Below are 25,107 nucleotides of genomic sequence, written 5' to 3'. Positions count from 1 at the left end.
TGAGAAAGAGAGTGAAGACAGTTAGTCAGAGGAGGGGAGTTGATGAGACGAAGAGCTTTCGATTCCACCCTGCAGTGTGACTGGAACCCACCCAAACATGCGAAGAGTACTCCATACAGGGACGGATAAGGCCCTTATACAGAGTAAGCAGTTGGAGGGGCGAGAAAACTGGCGGAGATGCCTCAGAACACCTAACTTCATAGAAGCTGTTTTAGCAAGAGATGAGATGTGAAGTTTCCAGTTAAGATTATGAGCAAAGGACAGACCGAGGATATTCATTGTGGAAGAGGAAGACAGTTGAGTGTCATTGAAGAAGAGGGGATAGTTGTCTGGAAGGTTGTGTCGAGTTGATAGATGGAGGAATTGAGTTTTTGAGGCATTGAAAACTACTAGATTTTCTCTGCCCCAATCGGAAATTTTAGAAAGATCGGAAGTCAGGCGTGTGGCGTGCGTGATCTGTTAATTTCCTGAAGGGTTGGACGTCTCTGAAAGAACGTGGAAAGATGTAGGGTGGTATCATCAGCGTAGGAGTGGATAGGGCAAGAAGTTTGGTTAAGAAGGTCATTAATGAATAATAGAAAGAGAGTGGGTGACAGGACAGAACCCTGAGGAACACCACTATTAATAGGTTTAGGAGAACAGTAGCCATCTACCACAGCAGCAATAGAGCGGTCGGAAAGGAAACTTGAGATAAAGTTGCAGAGAGAAGGATAGAAGCCGTAAGAGGGCAGTTTTGAAATCAAAGCTTTATGCCAGACTCTATTCAAAGCTTTTGATATGTCTAACGCAACAGCAAAAGTTTCACCGAAATCTCTAAAAGAGGATGACCAAGACTCAGTAAGGAAAGCCAGAAGATCACCAGTCGCGTGACCTTGACGGAAGCCATACTGGCGATCAGACAGAAGATTGTGAAGTGACAGATGTTTGAGAATCTTCCTATTCAGGATAGATTCGAAAACTTTAGACAAGCAAGAGATTAAAGCTATAGGACGGTAGTTTGAAGGGTTAGAATGGTCACCCTTTTTAGGAACAGGCTGAATGTAGGCGAACTTCCAGCAGGAAGGAAAGGTAGAAGTCGATAGACAAAGTTGGAAGAGTTTGGCCAGGCAAGGTGTAAGCACAGAAGCACAGTTTTTGAGAACAATAGGAGGGACGCCATCAGGTCCATAAGCCTTCCGAGGGTTTAGGACAGCAAGGGCATGGAAAACATCATTACGAAATGACATGCCAGAGGGAGTGAACAGCTACATAAATCTATTTGCGGACGATGCGAAACTGTGCAGAGTCATTAAACAAAAAGAGGATTGTGAAATACTACAGGAAGACTTAAACAAGATCTGGAAATGGAGCAAAAAATGGGAGATGGAATTCGATGTGGACAAAAGCCATGTCATGGAAATGGGAAAAAGTGAAAGACGACCAGTGGGAATCTATAAGATGGGAGATGGAGTAGAACTAGAAAAAGTAAAAAAGGAAAAGGACTTGGGAGTGACAATGGAAGAAAATAATCAACCGGTAAGCCATATTGATAGAATTTTCAGAGAGACGTATAATTTGCTAAGGAATATTTGAGTAGCATTTCACTATATGGACAAGGAAATGATGAAGAAATTGATAAGTACTAAAATAAGACCTAGATTGGAATATGCAGGAGTTGTGTGGACTCCCCATAAAAAGAAACACCCATAAAAAGAAACACACAAGAAAATTAGAGAGACTACAGAAAATGGCTACAAGAATGGTTCCAGAATTTAAAGGGATGACATATGAGGAGAGACTAAAGGCTATGGATCTACCAACCTTGGAGCAGAGAAGAGAGAGAGGATCTGATACAAGTTTATAAATTGATTAATGGAATGGATGAAGTGGATAATGAGAAACTGATCCTGAGAGAAGAATATGACTTTAGAAGCACAAGATCGCATAGTAAGAAACTAAGGAAGGGACGATGTCTGAGAGATGTTAAAAAAGAATTTAGTTTCCCGCAAAGATGTGTTGAGACTTGGAACAGTTTGAGTGAGGAAGTGGTGTCAGCAAAGAGTGTACATAGTTTTAAAGAAAAATTGGATAAGTGTAGATATGGAGACGGGACCATACGAGCATAAAGCTCAGGCCCTGTAAAACTACAACTAGGTAAATACACACACACCGCCAGACCGCCAAGCTGATAAGATGTCGGAACGGAAGCTCCCGCCACGGCACCAAAACAATTACCTATACGTGAATATACAGGGCCTGAGCAGTGATAGGGATGTCTCTATGGTCCAATGAGGTGATGAGTGGGGGAAAGTGAAGAGTGTCGCAAAATAAGGAAGGAGTAAAGTTGTGTGTGAAGTTTGTTTGTGCGGTCACCGACCCGCAAACAGCTGATACCCATAAACATGGTGGAGGCGAGAAAGGATTCGTTTGTGGGATTTTTGGATTCCCCAGGACTGAGGGAGGTGAGTTTGGATCGAAGGGTTGAGAATATGGAGAAAAGAATTGGAACAATAGTGGTAATAGAAGAAAAGCTGGATAGAGTCAAGAGAAAATACAGGAAGTCTTAGTGCTTACCAGGGAAAATGCCAAGCTGGTGAAACAAAAGTTGGAATTGGAAAATAAAAATGCGGCCTTGGGAAAGCAGTGTCAGGAATTAACCGTAAAAATAATCGAGATGGAAAGAAAACTAAAAGGAGGAGAGGAGAAAAGTAAACAAAGAGACACTAAGCTGGAGGAGGTGAAAAAAAAAAAAAACAATGAAGAAGCTCACAACAGCTTTAGAGAAATAATTAAACAACAAGAAAAAGAAAAGAGTGAGTTGGCCCAACGGGAGATTGTTAAAGTTCTACAGCAAGAGGAGACAATGGTGAGAAACATTGCAGAAAAGAAAAAGTGTGGTAGTGAGTGGATTAAAGGAAGATAATATAAGAAACTGGCAGGAGAGAAAAATTAAGGAGGAAGAGAAGATTAAAATCATGCTGAATAAGATCTCGGAAGAAGAAAATGCATTTGGAGAAGTTGAGGAATATATGAGATTGGGAAAGTATGAAGAAGGAAAGTCTAGAGCCATGAAGATAACATTAAAATCCCAAGTAGCTGCTGAGCATGTATTGAGAAATGCATGGAAGCTGAAAAATTCTCAAGAGATAAACATGATTTACGTAAGAAGAAATATGTCGCAGGAGGAAAGGGCTAAGATGAGAGAAATGGTGACAGAGGTGAGAGAGAGAAATGAGGCAAGAACAGAAGAAAAGAAGTTTTTTGGAAAATAAGAAACGACAAAGTGTGGAAGTGGTGGACAAAAGAGAGGGAGTAAAAGACCAGACAAAGGAGCAGATAAGGAAGAAAGACATAAGAGTATCATATACTAACATAGACAGCTTCCTATCAAAAAGATTAGAGTGTATGGACCATCTGATAAGGGATAAACCAGATATTATGTGTATAGTGGAGACTAAATTGAGACCGAATATACAAATAGATTGGTTTGGAGGGGGAAATTATAGAATGTGGAGAAAAGATAGAGTGAATAAAAGTGGAGATGGAATAATTGTGTTAACAAGAAAAGACTTAATAGTGCAAAATGTGTGCCTTGGAGGAGACAAGGAGGAAGTGGTGGGTGTGGGGGTGACTGATGGAAGGCAAGATATCAATATTGTAACTGTGTATGTACCACCAAAAACAAGTGCATGGTCAAATGATCAGTATAATAGTATGGTGGAAAGCACATTGGAATGAATGAGAAATGAAGCTGCAAAGAAAGCAAAAATGGTTATAGTTGGAGATTTCAACTGTAAAGACGTCAATTGGGAAGAATTTGAAGTGGGGAATGGTGGAGAATGGGATGAGTAGCTATTAAATTATGCAGTGGGAAATTTGATGACACAGTGGGTGAGGCATCCAGCAACGGGAAGGAGGGGTGATGCCCCATCGAGACTGGACTTGATATTCACAAAGGGAGTAAATCTAGAAAATGAGATTGAGCATGAGTGTCCTTTGGGGAAGAGTGATCTTGAATAATTGAAATTTGAAGTAAAGGTGGGGTTCAGCAAAGATAACGAAGTTGGATACAAGGAGGAATGCCTAAATTATGCTAAGGGAAGATATAAGGAGTTGAGAAATTACTTTGGAAATGTAGATTGGTCTGAAATGTACCAGGAAACAAACATGCAGTTAAAATATGAAAAATTTATGGAAATATGTAGTGAGGCCACAGAGAACTTTGTGCCAAAATATATTAAGAAAATCTTAAAGGGAGATCAATGGTTTAACAAAACCTGTGACAAGGCAAAAAGGGAGAAGGAAAAGGCATGGTAAAAATACAAGAGAAATAATGAGGAAGTGGAGAGAGAAGCATATAGGAATGGAAAAAATAAATATGTTCAAGTGAGAAGAAGGGCACAACAAGAATTTGAACAGAGAATAGTGGAGAATTATAAAGTATACGGGACTTACCGTAGGTCAGTTGAAGTATGCTTTGGATTTTAGGAGTCAAATCACCTCTGCCGTAGTGGAGATTTTTACATGAGATAAGCCATCTGCGCACCGGCCAGTCAGATTTCAAAGCCACGAACGCCCACATGATATCAGCTAACATGTAATTAATCATAAATACAAGTAATCCTTGTAAAACATGTGAACAAGGGTGGGAAGTGGTGGGCATGTAAAAATCTTCACTACAGCAGAGGTGATTTGACTCCTAAAATCCAAAGCATACTTCAACTGACCTACGGTAAGTCTCGTATACTTTATAATTTTACTTCGTCAAATCACCTTCTGCCACGTGAAGATTCCTACATGAGGCTTTAAAGCCATGTGGGTGTCGTGCCTAAACAACTGCCTCTCAAAAGCATTGTGATATGGGATCAAAAACCACAATCCTGCATTGGAAATTTCATTATACGTACATAAATCCATTATCACATGAAGTTCACTACCCATTACAATTGAACCTCTATACCAAATTTCAAATACATCTGTACTTTAAGAGAGTAACAAAACCACTCTGGCAATTCCAACTTCTGCCACACTACCTTTGTCCCAATAAACTTGCAAAAGTATTTTTTTAAGCAATTTTTTCAATATCCAAACATAAGAATACAATTGTAACACAAAAGAGTGACCAACCTACTCCAACACTGCTTCTTGAAAAGAGTCTACTTCTTTAACAATTTGTTTGTCATAGTACTTTGCAAAAGTACTTTCTCGTGTCCATCCAGCTTTGGACATAATACAAGCGATGGGTATTGACACAGCCTTGGCTTTAGATACTGCGGCAGGTGTAACACTACCTGCAGTAAATCTTGATGTATCCACTCCTGACCTATAAAGCATTGTTTTAATCCATCGGGATATGGAATCTTTAGTAACCGGCTTGTGTGGTTTAATGTAACTGATGAGTAACGTATTGTTGAACTGGGAAAACTCCTGTCTGAGAGTCCCTCAGTCCTTCCTTTCCAAATAATGTTTCAATGTTGCACAAACACATAAACATGAGTCCCTAGAATATGCTTGAAATTTAACAGTCCGTATATTAAATGTAGGCCTACACTGCTTAATGTTTCCCCTTAAATAAACTGAAATGAAATCTTTATCTATGTGCATACCCTGTGTACACAACAGGTGCAAAGTTTTTACTCTAGCTGCTTGAGTCAATGCCATTAGCATAACCAATTTCAACGATAAATCCTTAAGTGTCAAAATGTGCAAATGATACATAGATGTTAACATTGTCAGAACTGGCTGAACATCCCACGTTTCCGTGTATCTAGTTGATGGTGGTCTTAGGCTAAATATGCCCTTCATGAACCTGATGACTAATGGATGATTACTCGCTCTGTATCCATTCACGACAATCCCTAGTGATGAGAGGGCACTTCTTGCAGTGTTGACCAACTCATAACCCACATTCCTGTTGAAAGTTTCAGATAGAAAATTTATGAGACAGTGGGATCAAATGGACTAACGTCCCATCTATTACAAGACTGTGTCCTTCTCTTAAGGTGTGGTCTATATTGTTTCCCCGTCCCCGGTTTCCACGAGGCCAGGATGATGTCCGCACCTTTCTCAGAAATACCTCTGCTTCGCAGGTGCTGCCTGATAGAAGGCACGCCATCAGTTGAGTGTGCCTCATAATCGGAAGTTCCTCCCCTGAAGAGAGGTTTACTAGCACACCTCTCTTTTGCGTGATGAGGCGAGGGTGATCTATCAGCATCCTGACTAGTGTGCCCATCCATGGTTGTGATATCCACAGTGGGACCACCATCCACACTCTCGCCTCTTCTGCACTTAACTTCTGCAGACACTTAGCGAACAGTGAAAAGGGTGGAAAGATGTATGAAAGCTTAAATCTAGACCAGTTTAAAGTGAATGCATCCAAATATGTTGTACCTGGATCTGGGTTCCAAGAGCAATAGCAAGGTAGTTGTTTATTGAGCCTTGATGCAAACAAGTCAATCACTGGAGTACCAAAAATAACACATAACTGTTGGAAAAAATTAACATTGAGTTTCCATTCATGTCTGTCCTTAACTAACCGAGACGCTGAATCCGCCAACGTGTTCGCCTTTCCTGGGATGTGAGAACATGTTATCCAAGCATCATATGTGATGCAACAATCCCAGATATTGGTGGCTATCTCATTACAAATACTAGATTTTATGCCACCCATTTGATTAACATAAGTCATTGCAGTAGTATTGTCACAAAAGACCTTAATGTGTTTTCCTTTGAGAACTGGAGCAAACACTTGCAAAACTAATAGAATGGCCTTAAGCTCCAATGCATTAATGTGCATCAACCTTTCTTCAGCTGACCAACTACCTGCGACAGACTGATGGAGAACATGGCCGCCCCAACCTGTGTTTGAAGCGTCCGTATAGACGTCAACGTCTGTGCCTGTTCTAAAAATTTTCCTATTCTGTCTAGAAATGTATGAATCCACCATTGAAGGTCAGATTTCATACCCTCTGTAATTCTCATGTAACTATCAAAGTTCCCTTGTTTGATTTTCAAAGCTGCAATTTTTTCATCTTCCAAATTCCTGTAATGTAGCTTGCCAAGCTCCACTGCTGGAATGGCAGCAACCAGTAGACCAATAACTCTGGCTACTACCCTGATTCTATCTGTACATTTATTTCTAAGTGTCTCACAGGCATGTGTGATTTTCTGAATCCTGCATTGTGGCAATGAAACAGTCATATTATTAGTATCAATAATTTTACCCAAGTATTCAATGGTCTGAGTGGGCTCCAGCATGGACTTGTCCATGTTAATGCAAAAACCTAGTTTATGAAGTAATTCAATGGTATCATCGACACAAGCCAGACAGTCTGTCCTAGACTTATTACAAATTAAAGAATCATCAATAAAACTAGTAATTACATGGCCTTTTTCTCTCAATGCAGCAAAAACTGGCTTCATCAATTTGGTGAAAATTCTTGGCCCCTCGGAAATACCATTAGGTAGGCACGTGAACTGATAGATGAAGTCTTTCCATTTAAAACATAAATATTTCTGTTGTTCTTCTGCCACTTTCACTGTGTAATAAGCGTGTTTGAGATCAACTGAAGCTAGATAGTCACCTGCATTAATAAGCCTAATGGCTTGCTCAAAATTCTCCATCTTAAAATGTTTATATGGAATGTATTTGTTAAGTTCACTTAGGTTGAGCACCATCCTATAACCTCCATCCTTTTTAGGTCTCAAGAAATTGGGAGAAATAATTTGCTCCTGACTCCTCTTTGTTATAACAATAACCCCTAGCTCCAACAGTTTCAAAATCTCCTTATCAACAATAGCTTGTTCTTCTGTAGTAAATTTATAAGCTAATTCACGCAAAAATAAATGTTCAATATCATTGACATTAATGTCCAGATGGCAGTGTTGTACCATGTCCAGAATAACTGGGTCTTTAGTAATTTCCAACCAGTTATGTACAAAATAGTGCAGTCTACTTGTCACAAAAGTGTTGCTAACCTGATTTATCGTCGGGGCCTTTGTTGACCCCGACCCTTGGCGTTTTTTGGATCCAGGTCCTGTCGCGCCAAGTACTGCCTCTGACTACCCCGGAAACTCCACTGTGTTCCGTATGGCTGGAACCTCGCTGTGTGGCTCCTGAATGCTGCCTTGCCCCAGAAGCTCTGTGTTCTGCCTGAAGTGGACTTCCATGGGAAGAAAGGCTTCTTGTTGGATAACTTAACCTTCAATTTCTCAATTTCCTCAATCTGTTTAGTTGATTGAGAAATATCATCCCCAAACAGAAAATGGGTTATTGGCACTCTCTCAGAGCACAGATGTGTGTATTTGGGATTAATCTCTCTCTTCATTATGCATCGCCTTGCCAAATTGGTCCTGAAATTGGCATGACCCAGAAGCGCCAGTGCACCATTAATCTCACTAGCCTCTTGCGCCAGCTGTGAATTACCAGTATTTTGTGCCAAGTTATCTAACTCCAAGAGTGACTTTATTATGATGGTACCCGCAGAAATAATGTTGGCACTTACCTCCATGAGGCAAGAGTCAGCTTTCTTGGCGTCCGTTTTCAAGGCTGCCAAGATTTGTGGGTTGCACTCTACAGGTGCCAGGGCAGGACAGTTGTTGGGACGCCTAGTAACTGTATCTTCTGTAATGGCTTTATAAATTCACCATAGCAGCAACCTTAGGGTCAATATCTTCATCAACACTGTCCATGGGTACCAGAACTTTGGCAGCCTGCAATAAAACACTACCCCGATGAGGACCCTCTCTAATCTCACCGTCCTCCTCAATCCTCATCAGTTGAGTCCACAAACCCAGAAAAAGTCACAGGCGAAGCAGCTGCCTGCAACCCCGAAGTACTTGCCTGGTAATTTACTTGGTGCATCTTTGGGTCAGGGGACTTATTAGCTGACAGTTTAGCCACTTCACCTTTCAAATGCACCAGTTCTTTCATGACCATTTGCCAGGAAGGAACATTTTCCTCATGAACTGGGGATGTCTGCACGTGTGCGCCTAACTGGTTTGTTTACATCCTGGCGGCGCCGCATCCGACTGTCATGCACCCTCTCCAGCCTTGCCTGGGAGTCGGCCAAGCTATCCATTGACCTCACGCTATCCCTTGATGACCCAATGGCATTCCTGCTGTTACCATGGCAGGACGTGGCAAATGGAATTCAATACCAACAAAAGCTGTGTAATGAGAATGGGTAGAAGTAAATATAGACCATATAAAGACTACCAGCTGGGGGAAGACTGTAATTGAAGTCAGTGAAGAAAAAGACTTGGGAGTGACTGTACAGAGTAATCTGTCTCCAGAAAAGCACATTAATAGAATATTTGGAAAAACGTACAGCATGCTCCAAAGTATAGGATGGGCATTTAATTACCTGGATGGGAACATGATAAAGAAAATATTGACCACCCTGATGAGGCCACAGTTGGAATATGCATCAGTAATTTGGTCACCATACATGAAGAAACATGTCAAGAAACTGGAAAGAGTGCAGAGGTTAGCAACAAGAATGATACCAGACTTTAAGGAGGTACCGTATGAGGAGAGGTTAAATAGGCTGGAATTAAGCATGTTGGAAGAAAGAAGAGTCAGAGGGGATATGATAACAATGTTCAAAATAGTACATGGAGTGGACATATTGGATAGAGAGAACCTGATCACGATGGCATCCAGTAATTACCTAAGAGGACACCCAAAGAAAATACTGAAGGATTCCTGCACGAGCAACATCAAGAAGTATAGCTTCCCGTATCGGAGCATTGATGCATGGAACAAACTGAGCATGGATGTGGTGTGTGCGGCGAGTGTCAGTCAAATGAAGGAAAAACTGGACAAGTGTGGAAAAAGAGACAGGACATAGAGAGCTATGGCTTGGGCCCTGTAATCACAAATAGGCAAATAGGTAAATAAATACACACACACACACACACACACACACACACACACACACACACACACACACACACACACACACACACACACACCCTTGATCGTTTTCCCAGAACATGAGAGGCACGCCTGCGTCTCCGTGAGCCACTCTGGGTTCTCAATACGATGTTTGGAGTCTGTTCTCCATCACCACTATCTCTGTCTTCTCTCTGTTCTGAGAAAACAGGTGGACCCTCTGAATCATTTTCCGAGTCTTCACTACTGCTGTCTTCGCTTTCTTCAGTTTCTTCCTCATAATCACTGTCACTGTAGTCAGGCTCAGCACTGCTAAATAAAAATGATCTGTCTTGTTCCATAGTGAGTTATGAAATGAGACGTCCCTTTGCTCTTATCAGGGTGCTTTTGACACGGTGGGTCGCTGGGGTTGCCAAGTGTCGCCCTCAGAATGGGAGAATAGCTTCGTTACCCATAAATATAGAGAGCTAGTGGCAACACTACGGGTGTAAAAAGAAGCCAGATACTTTCACTCGCCATCTGACTCGAGAAACCATGTGTGGAGCTCAAACATGAGGCGCGAAAATTCTTGATTACGGGAATGATCACCGTCGCTACGGATGCACTGATGCAATCGTTCATATACGATCGCCGGAACATAAGGGTTAATCTCATATACGAATGCAATAACGTAACTCGTCATTGAACATACATAATTGTCTCATTCAAACTTTCTCCCTTCATCTTTCAATATCTGAACACTGTGCTTTATTTATCCGTAAATCTCATATGCAGTAATTCAACATTCCCAGTTACCCATATATAAGAATTATCTTTACTTGGTACATGGATACAAGCAACCAACATAACACACCACTAAATATATTACCATACACATATATTTACCTTACTCCGTTCACGAAAATGACAGTGTAACACACCACCGAATATACAGGCAACCCCCCACTTAACGAAGGTTCACACAACGAAATTTCGTTACTACCATCTACTTGTTTAACGAACACCAAACTCGCTATAACGAAATTTTATCCAGGTTATTTTTTGTGTTTGAAAGCCCCGCCATATCACGCAAGCCGACAGGCATTTGAGTACACCAGCACCTCTCATGGACAAAACGTGCACCACTCACTCCCCTTCCCTTCCCCGCTCTTAGTTCAAAACAAAAATAGGGTCCAGCACCAGCTTGTCATCTCACGCTCAACATGCCACCAAAACGCCCTGCAACCAGCCTTGCAATGTCGCCTAGCATTGCAAAGAAGAAAAGGAAGTCTCTTACTCTCGAAGTGAAGCTGGATATTATTCACAGACACGAGAGGCGAGAAAACTACTAGCATTGCTCGCCACCATGGCTTACCTCTATCTAATGTGTGTACAATTTTCAAGTCAGCAGATTCTATTAAGAAGGCTGGTGAGACATTATCTTCCTTACAAGCGAAAAGAACCACCCATACTCCTGACTCTGCAATGGACAATATGGAAAGTCTTTTGGAAATGTGGATTAACGACCAGGTACGTTGCCGCATGGCTGTATTTACAGCGCTCATCACTGCCAAGGCACACTTACTCTGGGAAGATATCCAAGCACAATTACCTGAGGAGAAAAAAGCAAAGACTCCCTTTTGTGCAAGCAAGGTGTGGTTTAATCGTTTCTGTAAGCGAGCTGGTTTACACAACATACAGATAACAGGTGAGCCTGCCAGTGCCGATCGTGCTGCTGCTGATGCATTTGTCTGTCTTAAAGCAGCATATCTCTAGTGGTGGCTTTTGTAATAAATAGGTAATTAATCTAGATGAAACTGGCCTGTATTGGAAAAAAATGTCATCAAAGACCTTCATCTCCCAGGAAGAAAAGAAAGCTCCAGGATTTAAGGCAGCCAAGGATCGGGTAACTCTCACACTTGGAAGTAATGCTGAGGGTGACCTAAAGCTGAAACCTCTCGTTATTTACCAGTCAGAGAACCCTAGGGCATTGAAGAGCTTCACAAAGGCACAGCTTTCAGTTATTTGGAAATCAAATAAGAAGGCCTGGCTCACTTCATCCCTTTGCCAAAATTATGTGTGTGAGCATCTCTCACCAACATTAAAAGAATATGCAGCAGCAAATAACATAGCCAACTGATTCCTGCTGCTCATTGATGATTTGCATCAAGCCACCCACATGCCATGGAAGATTGGGCTGATAACATAGAGGTTTTTTTTTTGCCACCAAATACTACATCCTTAATCCAGCCTATAGGATCAGACTGTCATCGCCACCTTTAAAGCTTATTACCAGCGACGCACTATGGCTCAGCTGGTGCAGGCACTTGACAGCAATCCTGAGCTCACCATCCAGCAATACTTGAACAATTATAACATAAAAAAAGAGATTGATAACATCACAGCAGCAAGGAATGAGGTGGACAACAAAATTTTGAATGCAGCCTGGAGTAAAGTTTGGCATGAAGTGGTTACTAACTTTACTGGATTCGTCCCTGTCAGCGTCACCGACCTCCATAAAGACATTGTTCGGCTGTCACACCATGTTGGCTTTGAGGAAGTGGATGAAGATGATGTTCAGGAGTTGCTGGACAGCCACAGGCAATCCCTGACTAATGAAGAACTTGAGGAAATGTTAAAGGAGCGAGCTCACCAGGAAACAACCGAACCTGAGAAAGAATGAGTGCTAACAATTAACTTTTTGCAAGAATTCTTTCGCAAAATAGAGAGTGCCATTGATTCATTGAAAGAAGTGGATCCAAATTATGCCAGGAATTCTACTGCAGCCCATGAGATAGAAAAAGCACCCGGTTGTTACAGAGAAATATTGGCTGCAAAGAGACGCAAGGCTACACAACCATCAATCGAGTCTTACTTCAGGCCATCCACTCCTTCCACCAAATCACCAGTGTCACCAACACCGTCACTCTCAAGAAATATTACTCAATCCATCTCTTCAAGGTCACACACCCCCTCCTCTCCTGTGGCGTCCACTTCGTTCCCCCGTGACCAAGACTCACCAGCTGCTGACTCACCAGATGTCATGGGCATTAGCTACTCATCAGATTCTGACAATGTGTAAGTAATATTTGCACTACTACTTATAATTTGTTATAAAGTAAGATGTTTAAATGGTACGTAATTTTTGTATGTGGTACAATGATGCGCCGTTTGTTGACATCCCACAGGTTGCCGGTTAGTGTCTTTCCACTCTCCCTCCCTTGTTGTGTCTCAGTGTCGCCTGCAGGCCACCGCATACTGCACCTTTGGGGCACTAGAGGCTGACACACAGCCTGTATGGCTCCAACCTACCCCCAAGAAGAAGACTCCCTCCCTTCATAAATTTAAGATCCTCAACCATAAAATTATTTACATACATACATTAGTGTACATCATAATTAAACTGCTTAAATGTTTAACTTCATAATTTTTACTTTCATTAAACCTTTTACTGTACTATGATGCACTCTCGCTTTGTTTACTCTCAATGGAAGTTCAAGTCGGGTCAAATTTGTTATAATTGGTTCGCTTAACGAAGTTTCGCTTAACGAAGGGTTTTTCAGGAATGTAACCCTTTCGTTAAGCGGGGGTTGCCTGTAATGACAAATCATGATATTCCCACATAAGTAACTTCACTCAACGAATCCTTTTCTCTTGGTACTCATGCATAAGAACTACATTAACTTCAAACACAAATACACACAATTAAATATGTTATGTAACTTGTTCATCAGTGCAACACCCATGCACACATGTATGTAACTGTATACATCCTTTACTCATAAATGAAAATGCAAGTATATAACGATGTCATTGTGAACCAAGTACATACACGTAAACACGTACTAAAATAATACCTAAATCTCCTATCATGATTCCTCCTCCATTTTAATTTACAGTATGAACGGTCATCTCGCGTAATATAGTCTCGCGAATTTAGCATCTCGCGCCTATTTCAAATTTCCCGCCTTCTAACATCTAGCGGGGATAAATGAACATCTCGCGCATGCGCATAGGCTGGCGCGCCAGTTTAATGGTTGACTTGGGTCGGTCACATCAGGGCAGAAGCTGGGTCAACAACAATTTTGCGATTTTGTTGTGTTGTGGTGCATATTTACTTTTGTTGTTAAAGTGAAAACATTCTAGTGGAAGTACAATAACTTGAAATAACAAGGAACATGAGTTCTGTGAGTGGTAGTGGCGGAAATCGTGGTGGAAACTCTGGTGAAAAACATGGTGGACGTGAGAAGCGTTAATATCGAAAGGGAGTGAAGCTCAGAAAATATACTCTCCAGGAAAAGAAAGAAATGGTTCAGATGATGAACAATGGTGCAAGAACATGTGACATAATGCGTAAGTTTAACTGTCCTGAATCAACAGTACGATCAGTGCGCAAAAATAAAGCAAACTTGGCTGCTTCCGTGAAGGTGTTTTCTCGGTTTTCCTCAGCACGCACACTGGCTGATACTTCACAGCGCAACAGATTGCTTGCAATCATGGAACATTACCTAAATGAATGGGTAATCAGAAGGGATCGAGAGAAGGGTGATCTTTCTGGCCCTGCAATAAAATCACAAGCATGGCTGTACTTTGATTCAGTGTGCCGTAAGAAAAATGTTAACCCTCCACCCCATTTTGCGGCTTCTGTAGGCTGGCTAGCAGCATTTAAGAAAAGATATGAAGTTAAGTATGCCCTGAAGCATGGTGAAAGCAGATCAGCAGATGAAGAAGCAGCCAGAACTTACCCAGAGATTTTTCAACGTCTTGTGACTGAAGGCGGTTACAGCCGTGACCAGATTTTTAACTGTGATGAAACTGGGATTTACTGGAAGCAGGCACCAAAATCAACCCTCATCGCCAAGAATGAAAGACAAGCTAGGGGTGTGAAGCCTTCCAAGGACCGCATTACTGTTTTATTCACAGCTAATGCAAGTGGCGACTGTTTGATGAAGCCCCAAGTCATCTATCGCTCTGCTAAGCCTAGAGCATACAGGAATTGCAATATGAACCAGCTTAATGTTTATTGGGCCAGTAATAAGAAGGCTTGGGTCACGTTGGCACTGTGCACTGACTGGTTTGACAATCATTTTGTCCCTGATGCCCAGAGTTATTGCAAGAGGAAGAATTTAGATTTCAAGGTGCTGCTATGTATGGATAATGCTCCGGGGCATGGTAAATTCCTAATAGGGCGTCATCCTAATGTAGAAGTTGTCTTCCTCCCGCCTAATACAACATCACTTCTACAGCCTCTTGATAAAGAGTTCATCTGCAACGTCAAGCTCTTTTATTATCAGTCTCTCTATGATGACATGCGTGTCAAGACTGACTTGCTACAAGAACTAGAGAGGATTGAGGCTGAGCTAAGTGTACGTGACCAGGATGAGCCCGATGAACCGATCGCCAGCACCAGTTTAGACCCACCACCATCTCACACCCGAGAAGTGTTAACTGTGAACCAGTTTTGGAAAAACTACAACATTAAGGATGCTGTTGACCGCATTGTGAAGGCCTGGCAGAAAATAAATAAAGCTACAGTGTTACACGCGTGGAAGTTTTTGTTAGGAGAGGTTGGAACAGCTGTGCGTGAGCGCCAGCAGGAAGCCACCACACTCTCGTAGACTTTAGAAGCTGCACGTCTGATCCCTGCACCTGACTTTTCAGCTGTGGAGGCCAGTGACTTGCAAGAAATTATTGGTATCCATCAAGAGGAGGCTACTATTGAGGAGATGCTTGAGGAAGATGAAGCTCAAGATGATCCTGAAGAGGATGGACAGCAGGAGCAAAATGTTCAGCCAGGCGAACCGACAGCTCGGCAACTGACAGAGATTCTCACCACCTTCTCACGGCTGACTGAACAACTGGAGGAATATGACAGGCGCCCATATCCACGCAGCGTATTACAGCCATCTCTTGATCAAGTGATGAACATTTATAAAGACCTCTACATGTCTCGTGTTAATGCTTGCCACCAGTCACTGATCACAGGATACTTCAGTCAATCACAGTATGTCAATGCTCTGGCTAACGTAACAGCAGAACCAGGTGAAGATGAAGAGGATGTCGACGACCCGCTGGGCCTTTTACAAGAAGATGACATCGCTCTGGATTTTGATGGCTTTGAAGCTGAGGTTGCACTCAGTGCTGGGGGTGATGCACAAACAGTGAAGAAGGGAGCGAGTAGCCAGTAGTCACGGCTCACTATCATGCCAGGCCACTCAAGCCAGTCACAGACTCTCGTAACGTAAGTAGAAAAATATTCTATCCTTTATTATGTTGAAAAGTGTTTAATATTGTTTATTAACATACAGATTATGCATAACCTCGTTTATGTGAACAATTTTCAGTAAAATATTTTGTGTTTTGGAGGGTTATTTGGAGTTTTGGAGATGATCATGTATCATACCTAAGAACCAATTATGCTATTTACATGTATTTCAATATCGCTCATGGCGATTTTTCATCTCGCGGCCGATAGTCCAGTACCAATTTACCGCGAGATGACCAATCTTACTGTATTAGTTAATTAGAGTACTCAGAGAACATTTTTGTGCCTTATCCGTTGTATTGCCTCAGCCTGTGCCGCCAGACAGTGAGAATTCAACTTCGACAGGTGCAGTCTTATAAAACTATGTTGGTGTCGGTGGCTATATGAGATATTTCAAGCCACGTTGATAAGCCCTCAGTTCACTTACCATTCCGGCCAATATTCCTATATTTTGTAAATTCACGGTTCAGTATATTTATTTGTTGTTTAAAGCCAATCCGTGCACAAATAATGTTCCAATACTATAGGGTAGTGTACGATAATTCATCAACCCTTGTGGTTAATTTGAGGTTTTGCCATTATATTTCTTATTGTAAGGTTTATGTTACGTAAGGATATATTCTACAAAATGAAATGTATATTACAATCAGGTGCATGGTGTAAGGGAGTTGAGAAAATTTAATAGAGAAATAATGTTCGCGTTGGTAACTCTGTTCCCTCCTTGCCGTGGAGGCAAGACACGAAGGCCTTGGCCATTGTGTTTGGTGTCTGGCATTGGCAGGCATTGGCAGGGAGCACGTGGTTTGGATTATGTCGAGTGTCTGGGAAGCCATGCTCATTTCTATTTCTTTTGTGTCATTCCTAGCCGTTAGGGAGTAATTATCCAAGGTATCAGCGGGTGAATATTCCATCCATGTTAATTCAAAATGATGTTAGGGAAATTTCTCTAGACAATCAAGTGTTGAAAATTTTGGATTGGCTGTGAGAAGAAATAAAGAGTGCCACTCATTCAAAATTTCTGTTTTGGATTGTTAGTTCATTTATTATCATTGTAGCAATAAAATTACCATTGTCAGTGCTGCGTCTCAATAACACCACCCATCCCTCTGGTCAGAATGAGGAAGGTGGAACGATCCCCTCAAATGATTTTTTTTTTGTCAACGACCGGTGTAGGTCTTACCTCGTCCATTAGAGCTGACTGAAAGGGGTTGTTACACCCTCAGCTGAGACTGTCACTCTTCCTTGATGCATGGCAAAGAACAGGGAGGATGGAAGGGTAAATACATAAGAAGCAGGTTAGCAAAGAAATGAATTTTATTTCTAAAAATGTTTTTTGTTTTACATACCTGCTTTTTTTTTTATATTAGTAGATTTCCACATTATAGAAGATGGGTTATGCCATAGGAGTAAAATTAAAAATGGATGAATGGTTCACATTATTATTATTTATATATATATATATTTTTTTTTATGCAAGAGGGAATGCTGCCAAGGGCACCAAAATGTTAGAAAAAAAAAAAAAAGGCCCACTGAAACTGCAGGTTCCCTAAGAGGTCAAAAGAGTCATCCAAAAGCAAGGGACAAATGTCTCAACACCTCTCTCTCTTTAAAGAAGTTAAGTCATAGGAAGATGGATATACAGAAGCAGATAGGGAGTTCCAGAGTTTACCAGTGAAAGGTATAAATGATTGAGAGTACTGGTTAATTCTTGTATTAGAGAGTTGGACAGAATAGGGATGAGAGGAAGAAGAAAGCCTTGTGCAGCAAGGATGTAGGTGGAGGGGAGGCATGCAGTTAGCAAGATCAGTAGAGCAGTTGGCATGAAAATAGCAATAAAAGATAGAAAGAGATGCAACATTTCTGTGGTGAGAAAGAGGCTGAAGACAGTCAGTCAGAGGAGGGGAGTTGATTCCACCATATCTAATAAAGCTGTGGAATTCCCCCCCCCCCAAACATGAGAAGAGTACTCCACATAAGGACGGATAAGGCCCTTGTACAGAGTTAGCAGTTGGAGGGGCGAGGAAAACTGGTGGAGACACTGCAGAATACCTAACTTCATAGAAGCTGTTTTAGCAAGAGATGAGATATGAAGTTTCCAGTTAAGATTATGAGTAAGGGACTGACTGAGAATATTCAGTGGGGAAGAGGGAGACAGTTGAGTGTCATTGAAGAAGAGGGTATAGTTGTCTGGAAGGTTGTATTGAGTTGATAGATGGAGAAATTGAGTTTTTGAGGCATTGAAAACTACTAAGTTTTCTCTGCTCCAAATGGAAATCTTAGAAAGATCATAACGCTCCTTTGCCTAAAGAGTGGCACAACTCAAAAATTGCGATTTTTCAGGAGAAGCAATTTAAAGTTTAAAACTCTCTACATTTTGTCTATTGATAATACTGACATCTCATGCCCTCTTGTGGTTACTATTGCAGATAGAGATATGACATTTTTACCACAAATGAAACAAAAGGTTGGCTATCTGTTCATACTAATAACTCAAAAAACCCATTTTTTGAGTTATGCCACTCTTCTGGCAAAGGAGCGATAAGTCAGGTGTTTTGTGGTGTCACTGTGTAATCTGTTGACTTCCTGAAGGGTTGGACATCTCTGAAGGGATGTGGAAAAATGTAGGGTGGTATCATCAGCATAGGAGGGGATAGGGCAAGAAGTTTGGTTAAGAAGGTCATTAATGAATAATAGAAAGAGAGTGGGTGATAGGACAGAACCCTGAGGAACACCACTGTTAATAGATTCAGGGGAAGAGCAGTGGCCATCTATCACAGCTGCGACAGAATGGTTGGAAAGGAAATTTGAGATAAAAGTTGCAGAGAGAAGGATAGAAAACAGTAGGAGAGCAGTTTTGAAATCAAAGCTTTGTGCCAGACTCTGTCAAAAGCTTTTGATATGTCTAATGCGACAACAAAAGTTTCACTGAAATCTTTATAAAAGAGGATGACCAAGACTCGGTAAGGAACACCAGAAGATCACCAGTAGAGTGACCCTGACAGGAGCCATACTGGCGATCAGATAGAAGATTGTGAAGTGACATATTTAAGAATCTTCCTATTCAGGATAGATTCAAAAACTTTAGATAAGCAAGAGATTAAAGCTATAGGACGGTAGTTGGAGGGATTAGAATGGTCACCCTTTTTAGGAACAGGCAGCAAGAAGGAAAGGTAGAAGTTGATAGACAAAGTTGGAAGAGTTTGGCCAGGCAAGGTGCAAGCACGGAAGCATGTTTTTTGAGAACAATAGGAAGGACCCCATCAGGTCCATAAGCCTTCTGAGGGTTTAGGCCAGCGAGGGCATAGAAAACATCATTATGAAGAACTTTAATTGTAGGTATGAACTAGTCAGGGAGGAGGAGAGGGAGGAACAAGCCCAGAATCATCCACAGTGGAGTTTTTAGCAAATGTTTGAGAGAAGAATTCAGCTTTCGAGACAGATGAGATGGCAGTGGTGCCATCAGGATGAAATAAAGGAGGAAAAGATGAAGAAGTAAAGTTGTTGGAGATGTTTTTGGAGATGCCAGAAGTCACGAGGGGAGTTGGAGTTTGAAAGTTTCTGACATTTTCTATTTATGAAGGAGTGTTTGGCAAGTTGAAGAAAAGACTTGGCATGATTCTAGGCAGAAATATAAAGTGCGTGAGATTTAGAAGGCTCAAGTACCTTTTGTGGGCAACCTCTCTATCATGTATAGCACGAGAACAGGCTGTGTTAAACCAAGGTTTAGAAAGTTTAGGTTGAGAAAAAGAATGAGAAATGTATGCCTCCATGCCAGACACTATCACCTCTGTTATGCATTCAACACACAGAGATGGGCCTCTGACATGGAAACAGTAATCATTCCAGGGAAAATCAGCATGATATCTCCTCAGGTCCCCACCCACTGGTAGAGGCAAAATGCCAGAGGCACCTCTGTTTTGGAGGATCCTGAGGAGGATGACTGTGAAATCTCACCAAGTGAGGATTTGAGATGTAAGAGAATACAAGGGAGCTGCAGCATGGCCAACAAAATGAACTGCCATCTTCCTCCATGATGATCAAAAGAAACCACTGGTAGTCTGAGGCATTACTGTCCTTTTGGTCATTATTTGGCCCAACCTAAAGTATGATAGGTGCAAAGGAAGTGAGAAAGGCACAAGTAAGTGCTTTAAGAACTGCCCTTCATCATATTGGAAGGAGTAGCTTCCTTTTCAGGGGTGCTAAGCCACATTCCATTACACCAACCAACCAAGCAAACTGAGTGAACTTCTGCCCTGAAAGGTGATTGTGTTATGGGGGAAGCTAAGCTACCTCAAGGCAAAGACATCTGCCTCTTCCTTCTGAATGTCCCTTAAGTAAAAATCAATAAACACAGGCTGCTTCTAATATGGAAGGGACAGACCTGTTCTTCCAGAAAAGTATATATGTGGCAATGCCCCGAATGTTGTGGGCCTGAACTTTAAACAATGGGCAGAAGGCTTCAGAATAAGACTTGTGTGCCATCTCAGTAATCCAACAAAAGGAGATTGCTGCTTTAGACATTAATCATTGGTGATACCGTATTGACACAAAGATTCCTGGGGTATGATGATAAGGGCGTCACCTGATGATATCTGTTTGATGCCCTCACTGGACAAAATACTAGTCTCCCTATCCCACAAACAAGGAAAGACTGTGGACCTTAAACTCCCTATAGGAACAGGGTATGGGCTGTTTCAATTTTTGCCACAAACTTGGGAAGGTAAGACAAAAGATCCTCCCCCTGCATGGCTGTACCCCATGAAAGGGCATGCTAATGTGAACCAAAATAATAATGTTACAGAAGCTATACTGGCAGTACTGGTGAAGTTATAACATATGGTGACAAAAGTGGTAAGAAAACTCCAGGTAATTTTTTTATATTCAACAGTTTATTTACGTACATGGTTAGTTACTGAAAGCTTACCATTGACATTGCACAGGTTAACTATGTGGGACTCAAGCACTTTATAAACCCACTCATTCATAATTTCACTTTGCCCCAACTCTAACACACACACACACACACACACACACACACACACACACACACACACACACACACACACACACACACACACACACATTTAATCATGATTGAAGAGGATCTGAGCTGTGAAATACACTCAATAAAGCTGGCAAAATGCTGCATATAAAAGTACAAAAGTATGAAAATAGGATCCATCTATGAATCAGTGTAGGGAGGAGCTGCTATGCATTTCTGCCAGCTATTTCTTTACATGACAAAGCAAGATTGCAAGGGCAACATGAGGCATCAATCTTGTACCTTCCATGCTTTTGAGCAATGGATCTAGAGAAAATTGGTACACATACTGAAGTGCTGTGGAAATTTTATGATTTTTCATTCAGCTTAATATAGTATATATGCAGATCTCAAAACCATAAAATGCCAAGTAATGAGTATCTAAACTCTAAAGGGCCTTTCTTGATGAACAAATGAGGCAATCATTCATGACTGCAATTAACTGAGATAAATCCCCTTCCCTGAGAAACCCATACAGAGGTACCAAGGATAAACAAATCTTGCCTCAAATGTTAAATCTATGTCTGCTCATGTTGTTATTAAATATAGCATATAGTATGTAATTTGAAGTGAATTTGTAAGTCTTCTCATTCAATACCAATATAGTAATGGCTAGCATCCCCAGTTGATAATTGAGAGGCCTTAGATTTTATCTCCCAAGCAGGATGGGACAGATTGGCAGACTCCTCACACCTTCACCTATAGTATATCAATGTGCAGTTCTCTGATAATGTGTCTGTAAGCCCTGCACCAAAGAGGAACTGTTCCTATGTGTCTCTTACTACAGATTTCTAGCTGTGCAAAAACCATTTTCAACAGTTTCAAGTGGTTCCTTTCCCTTATTGGCTTCATGTATGAAACAGATCACATTAGACAGTATCATCAGGATAGATTTTCACTTATCTGTTATCATTAAATTTTATTTCTTAAGTCTCCTTACTCCAGCTAAGATTTTTTTTCCCTGAAGATCAAACTAATGTAACTTTTCCCTAATGAATTATTATCTGAACAGTCATGGTGAAGGAAAACAAGTACTGTATGTGACACGAGTTTGAAGAGACAAGATCTTTGTGGTTTGGGCTTAAATAGGTATGAGAATGTTTAGAGCCCTCACTGATGTACTATAGACCTGCTATAGATGATCAATGCCACTAGTGGTCATGATGAACAAGACTATGGCCAGCCTTTAAGTGGAGAGAGAGAGAGAGAGAGAGAGAGAGAGAGAGAGAGAGAGAGAGAGAGAGAGAGAGAGAGAGACTTCATGAATGAACTCATATTCTAATTATCATTTTCTTGTCCTCTATTTAGTGAAATGCCTAAAAATGTGTGCACACCCAAAAAGCACAATTCCAATTTTGCAACATCTATGATTGTTTGTTTTACACACACACACACACACACACACACACACACACACACACACACACACACACACACACTTGCAATTTCTGCTGCCTTCTTCTAGTGCTTCCAGTACATTTTTTGTCACTGATATGCCAAATAAACAAAATACCAAAGTTCTGTACACAATAAAGTCCATTGGCATTCTTTGATCATTTAATCATAATAAACATCCTGTACATAATAGTCACTTAAATTGTAATTTTCTGTACATTCCACTCAGATCCATTTCCTGTACATTTCAGTCACTTATTGAGTCAGTTTTTTTGGTCTGTTTCACTACAGAGAAGATAATTTCTTTCCCTCTCAAAAAAAAAAAAAAAAAAAAAAAAAGTCAATAGCATCAAATAAAAAAACACCCTCTTTGGATTACTCTCCTTGACAATATACTGAAGTAAAAACATTTGCCTTATCTTTCCTTCAGATCCTCAACAAACAATAAATGAAGGCTCAAATATTGTTAGGCACTCTTTTCCATCACATGCATTTCTCTGCACTTCATTTGGGATCTGAGGTCCACTGGGATGATGGGTGTAAATTGGTCATTTTTCAGCTATTTTGCTACACTTCTGTCTTATAAATATGTATATTATGTACTTGTTTTAGACTTCCCACCTTCTTCCTCTCAGCCTTTCAAGATATTCCACTTTTCAAGTTATGTGTGTTTTTGATCATTGTGTAAGATGCATGGAATACTAGCTTTTAGAAGACAGCTGTGTTGCATTGGGTTTGGAAGTGAGGCACAACTTGCATGTCACTACAAAATATCACTCCTTCACATGTACAACATTATGAAATAAAACTGTGAAGGCATGAATAAACAGTTAAAAATATTGAAGACAATGTCTCCTTCCAGGACAACAGAACCCTTGGTCTTAACACAGCTTCCCTCCAGAATGACTGAAAGACTGTAAATGATTATATGCATCATATATGGAAAAGATAACATTCCTTCTTTTTTGAAACAGTACTGGCATCACTGAGTACTTAGGGGCACTTCATTATCATCTCCCTTTAATGTAGTGCTGAATTATTTATAAATAAGATAATAATGATTCAAACTTGTGCTGTATCCTCACTAATGCCTTGTGTGGCCACAAGGTATGAGGCAGCTTTGCCCACATCCCAGGAAAATGAAGCAAGGGTGCTGCGGGCTGCTTCTAGGGAAACACGGTGAGATGGGATGAGAAGCTGTAGCCTGGTAAGCTTGAGCGCACGGTGTACATCCCACTCACACTCGTTGAGAGCCACAACACATTCCTCTGGGGACACATGCTGAAGAAAGGTGGGAAGGAGAGGGGTTAGTTGGAAGAGGGAGAGAGTGAAAGAATACTATGAAATGAAAATAGAATGAGAATACTTGCTGAGGATGGGATTAATATTTATAATAAAAAGAGGAATTAAAAAATATAAAAAATGGAAACAATTACCTAGGAAAAGGAAAGAAAGGTAATACAGTATAAATATAAGCATGAAACACACTGGGAGAAAAAAAAAAAAAAAGAAAGATGAGTGTAGATATCTAGAAGTTATACTGAGGAAGTGTGGGGAGGAAAGGGAGAAACAAGACAAGAGAAAATTAGCATGGAAAAGATTGAGAGACATCTGGTGAACCTTACCATTAAATTATGACAATCTAATTTAGTTTAAGTTTTTTAGAGAAAGTAGAATTTTTAATAACAATATGTAGATTAAGATGAAATATTAAGATATAGGAACATAAAGACTCAACTTTTATGGTCTGTTCATAAAAGATTTGATCTAATTTCTATTAGAAACCAAGAAACTTGAAACTGAGAGACTAGAACATCACCAAGTGTGATAGTTACTTGTCAATTTTTTCCACTTTTACTGGTTTTTGTAGCAAAACATTTGAATTGCTTCAATAGATTGCTATGAGTTGACAGTGACCAGTGTTCTGGTATGCCATCAGTATGATGAAATCCATTTGGCAATGACCAAATATGCTATTTAATCATGCTTGAGTGCACCTACAGATATCCTGATTGGTGAAGTGTGTTTATGCATAATACTTAAGTATAACCAAGACAACAAGATTCAGCTGCAAATCTCTTCATTCCAAAGGGTAATGGAGGTGAGGAATATCAAAATAATATTCTTTTTATTTGTATTATAGTGTTGTGATAAATAAACACCTGCTCATCAAGTTGTCGGCAAAGATGTGAATGTACGTATCTTGTCTTAGTCATTTTCTTTAATGAGGAATGCTGCCTTAATATGTAGGTTGTCAAGAGAATTTCTATTCTTATTATAACATTTACTTGTCTTAGTTATTCTCTTTAATGGGGGATGCTGGCTTAATATGCATACATGTATGTATGTATGTTGTCAAGAATGTTGCGGCGCCTAAGCCAAAATCCATCCACCAGTGCGTATGTTATCAAAAGAATCTATCTTTATTATAAAAGTTAAGTGCAAGACATTTTTTTTTTTTTTTTTTTTTTTACGGTAAGGCCTATAGCACCTGTAGGCACACTTGAAGAGTGTATGGGAAGCGCTGTTCAGCTTCCGCCCATTAGTGGCGCA

The 25,107-nt window shown here is 40.7% G+C and overlaps 1 protein-coding gene across 1 annotated transcript in view; it reads right to left on the bottom strand.

Annotated features, from left to right (window-relative positions):
• Positions 1 to 20,985: 20,985 nt before the first annotated feature.
• LOC123498115 (activated Cdc42 kinase-like) overlaps positions 20,986 to 25,107 on the bottom strand; it is a 142,713-nt gene continuing 138,591 nt past the window's right edge. The window contains 1 exon segment of the mRNA XM_045245271.1: positions 20,986 to 23,835. Coding sequence (XP_045101206.1) covers positions 23,617 to 23,835 — 219 coding nt within the window. The 3' untranslated portion in view covers positions 20,986 to 23,616.

This window comes from Portunus trituberculatus, chromosome 47 (assembly GCF_017591435.1).
Source record: "Portunus trituberculatus isolate SZX2019 chromosome 47, ASM1759143v1, whole genome shotgun sequence".
Lineage (NCBI taxonomy): Eukaryota > Metazoa > Arthropoda > Malacostraca > Decapoda > Portunidae > Portunus > Portunus trituberculatus.
This window is presented reverse-complemented; position numbering and strand designations above follow the sequence as displayed.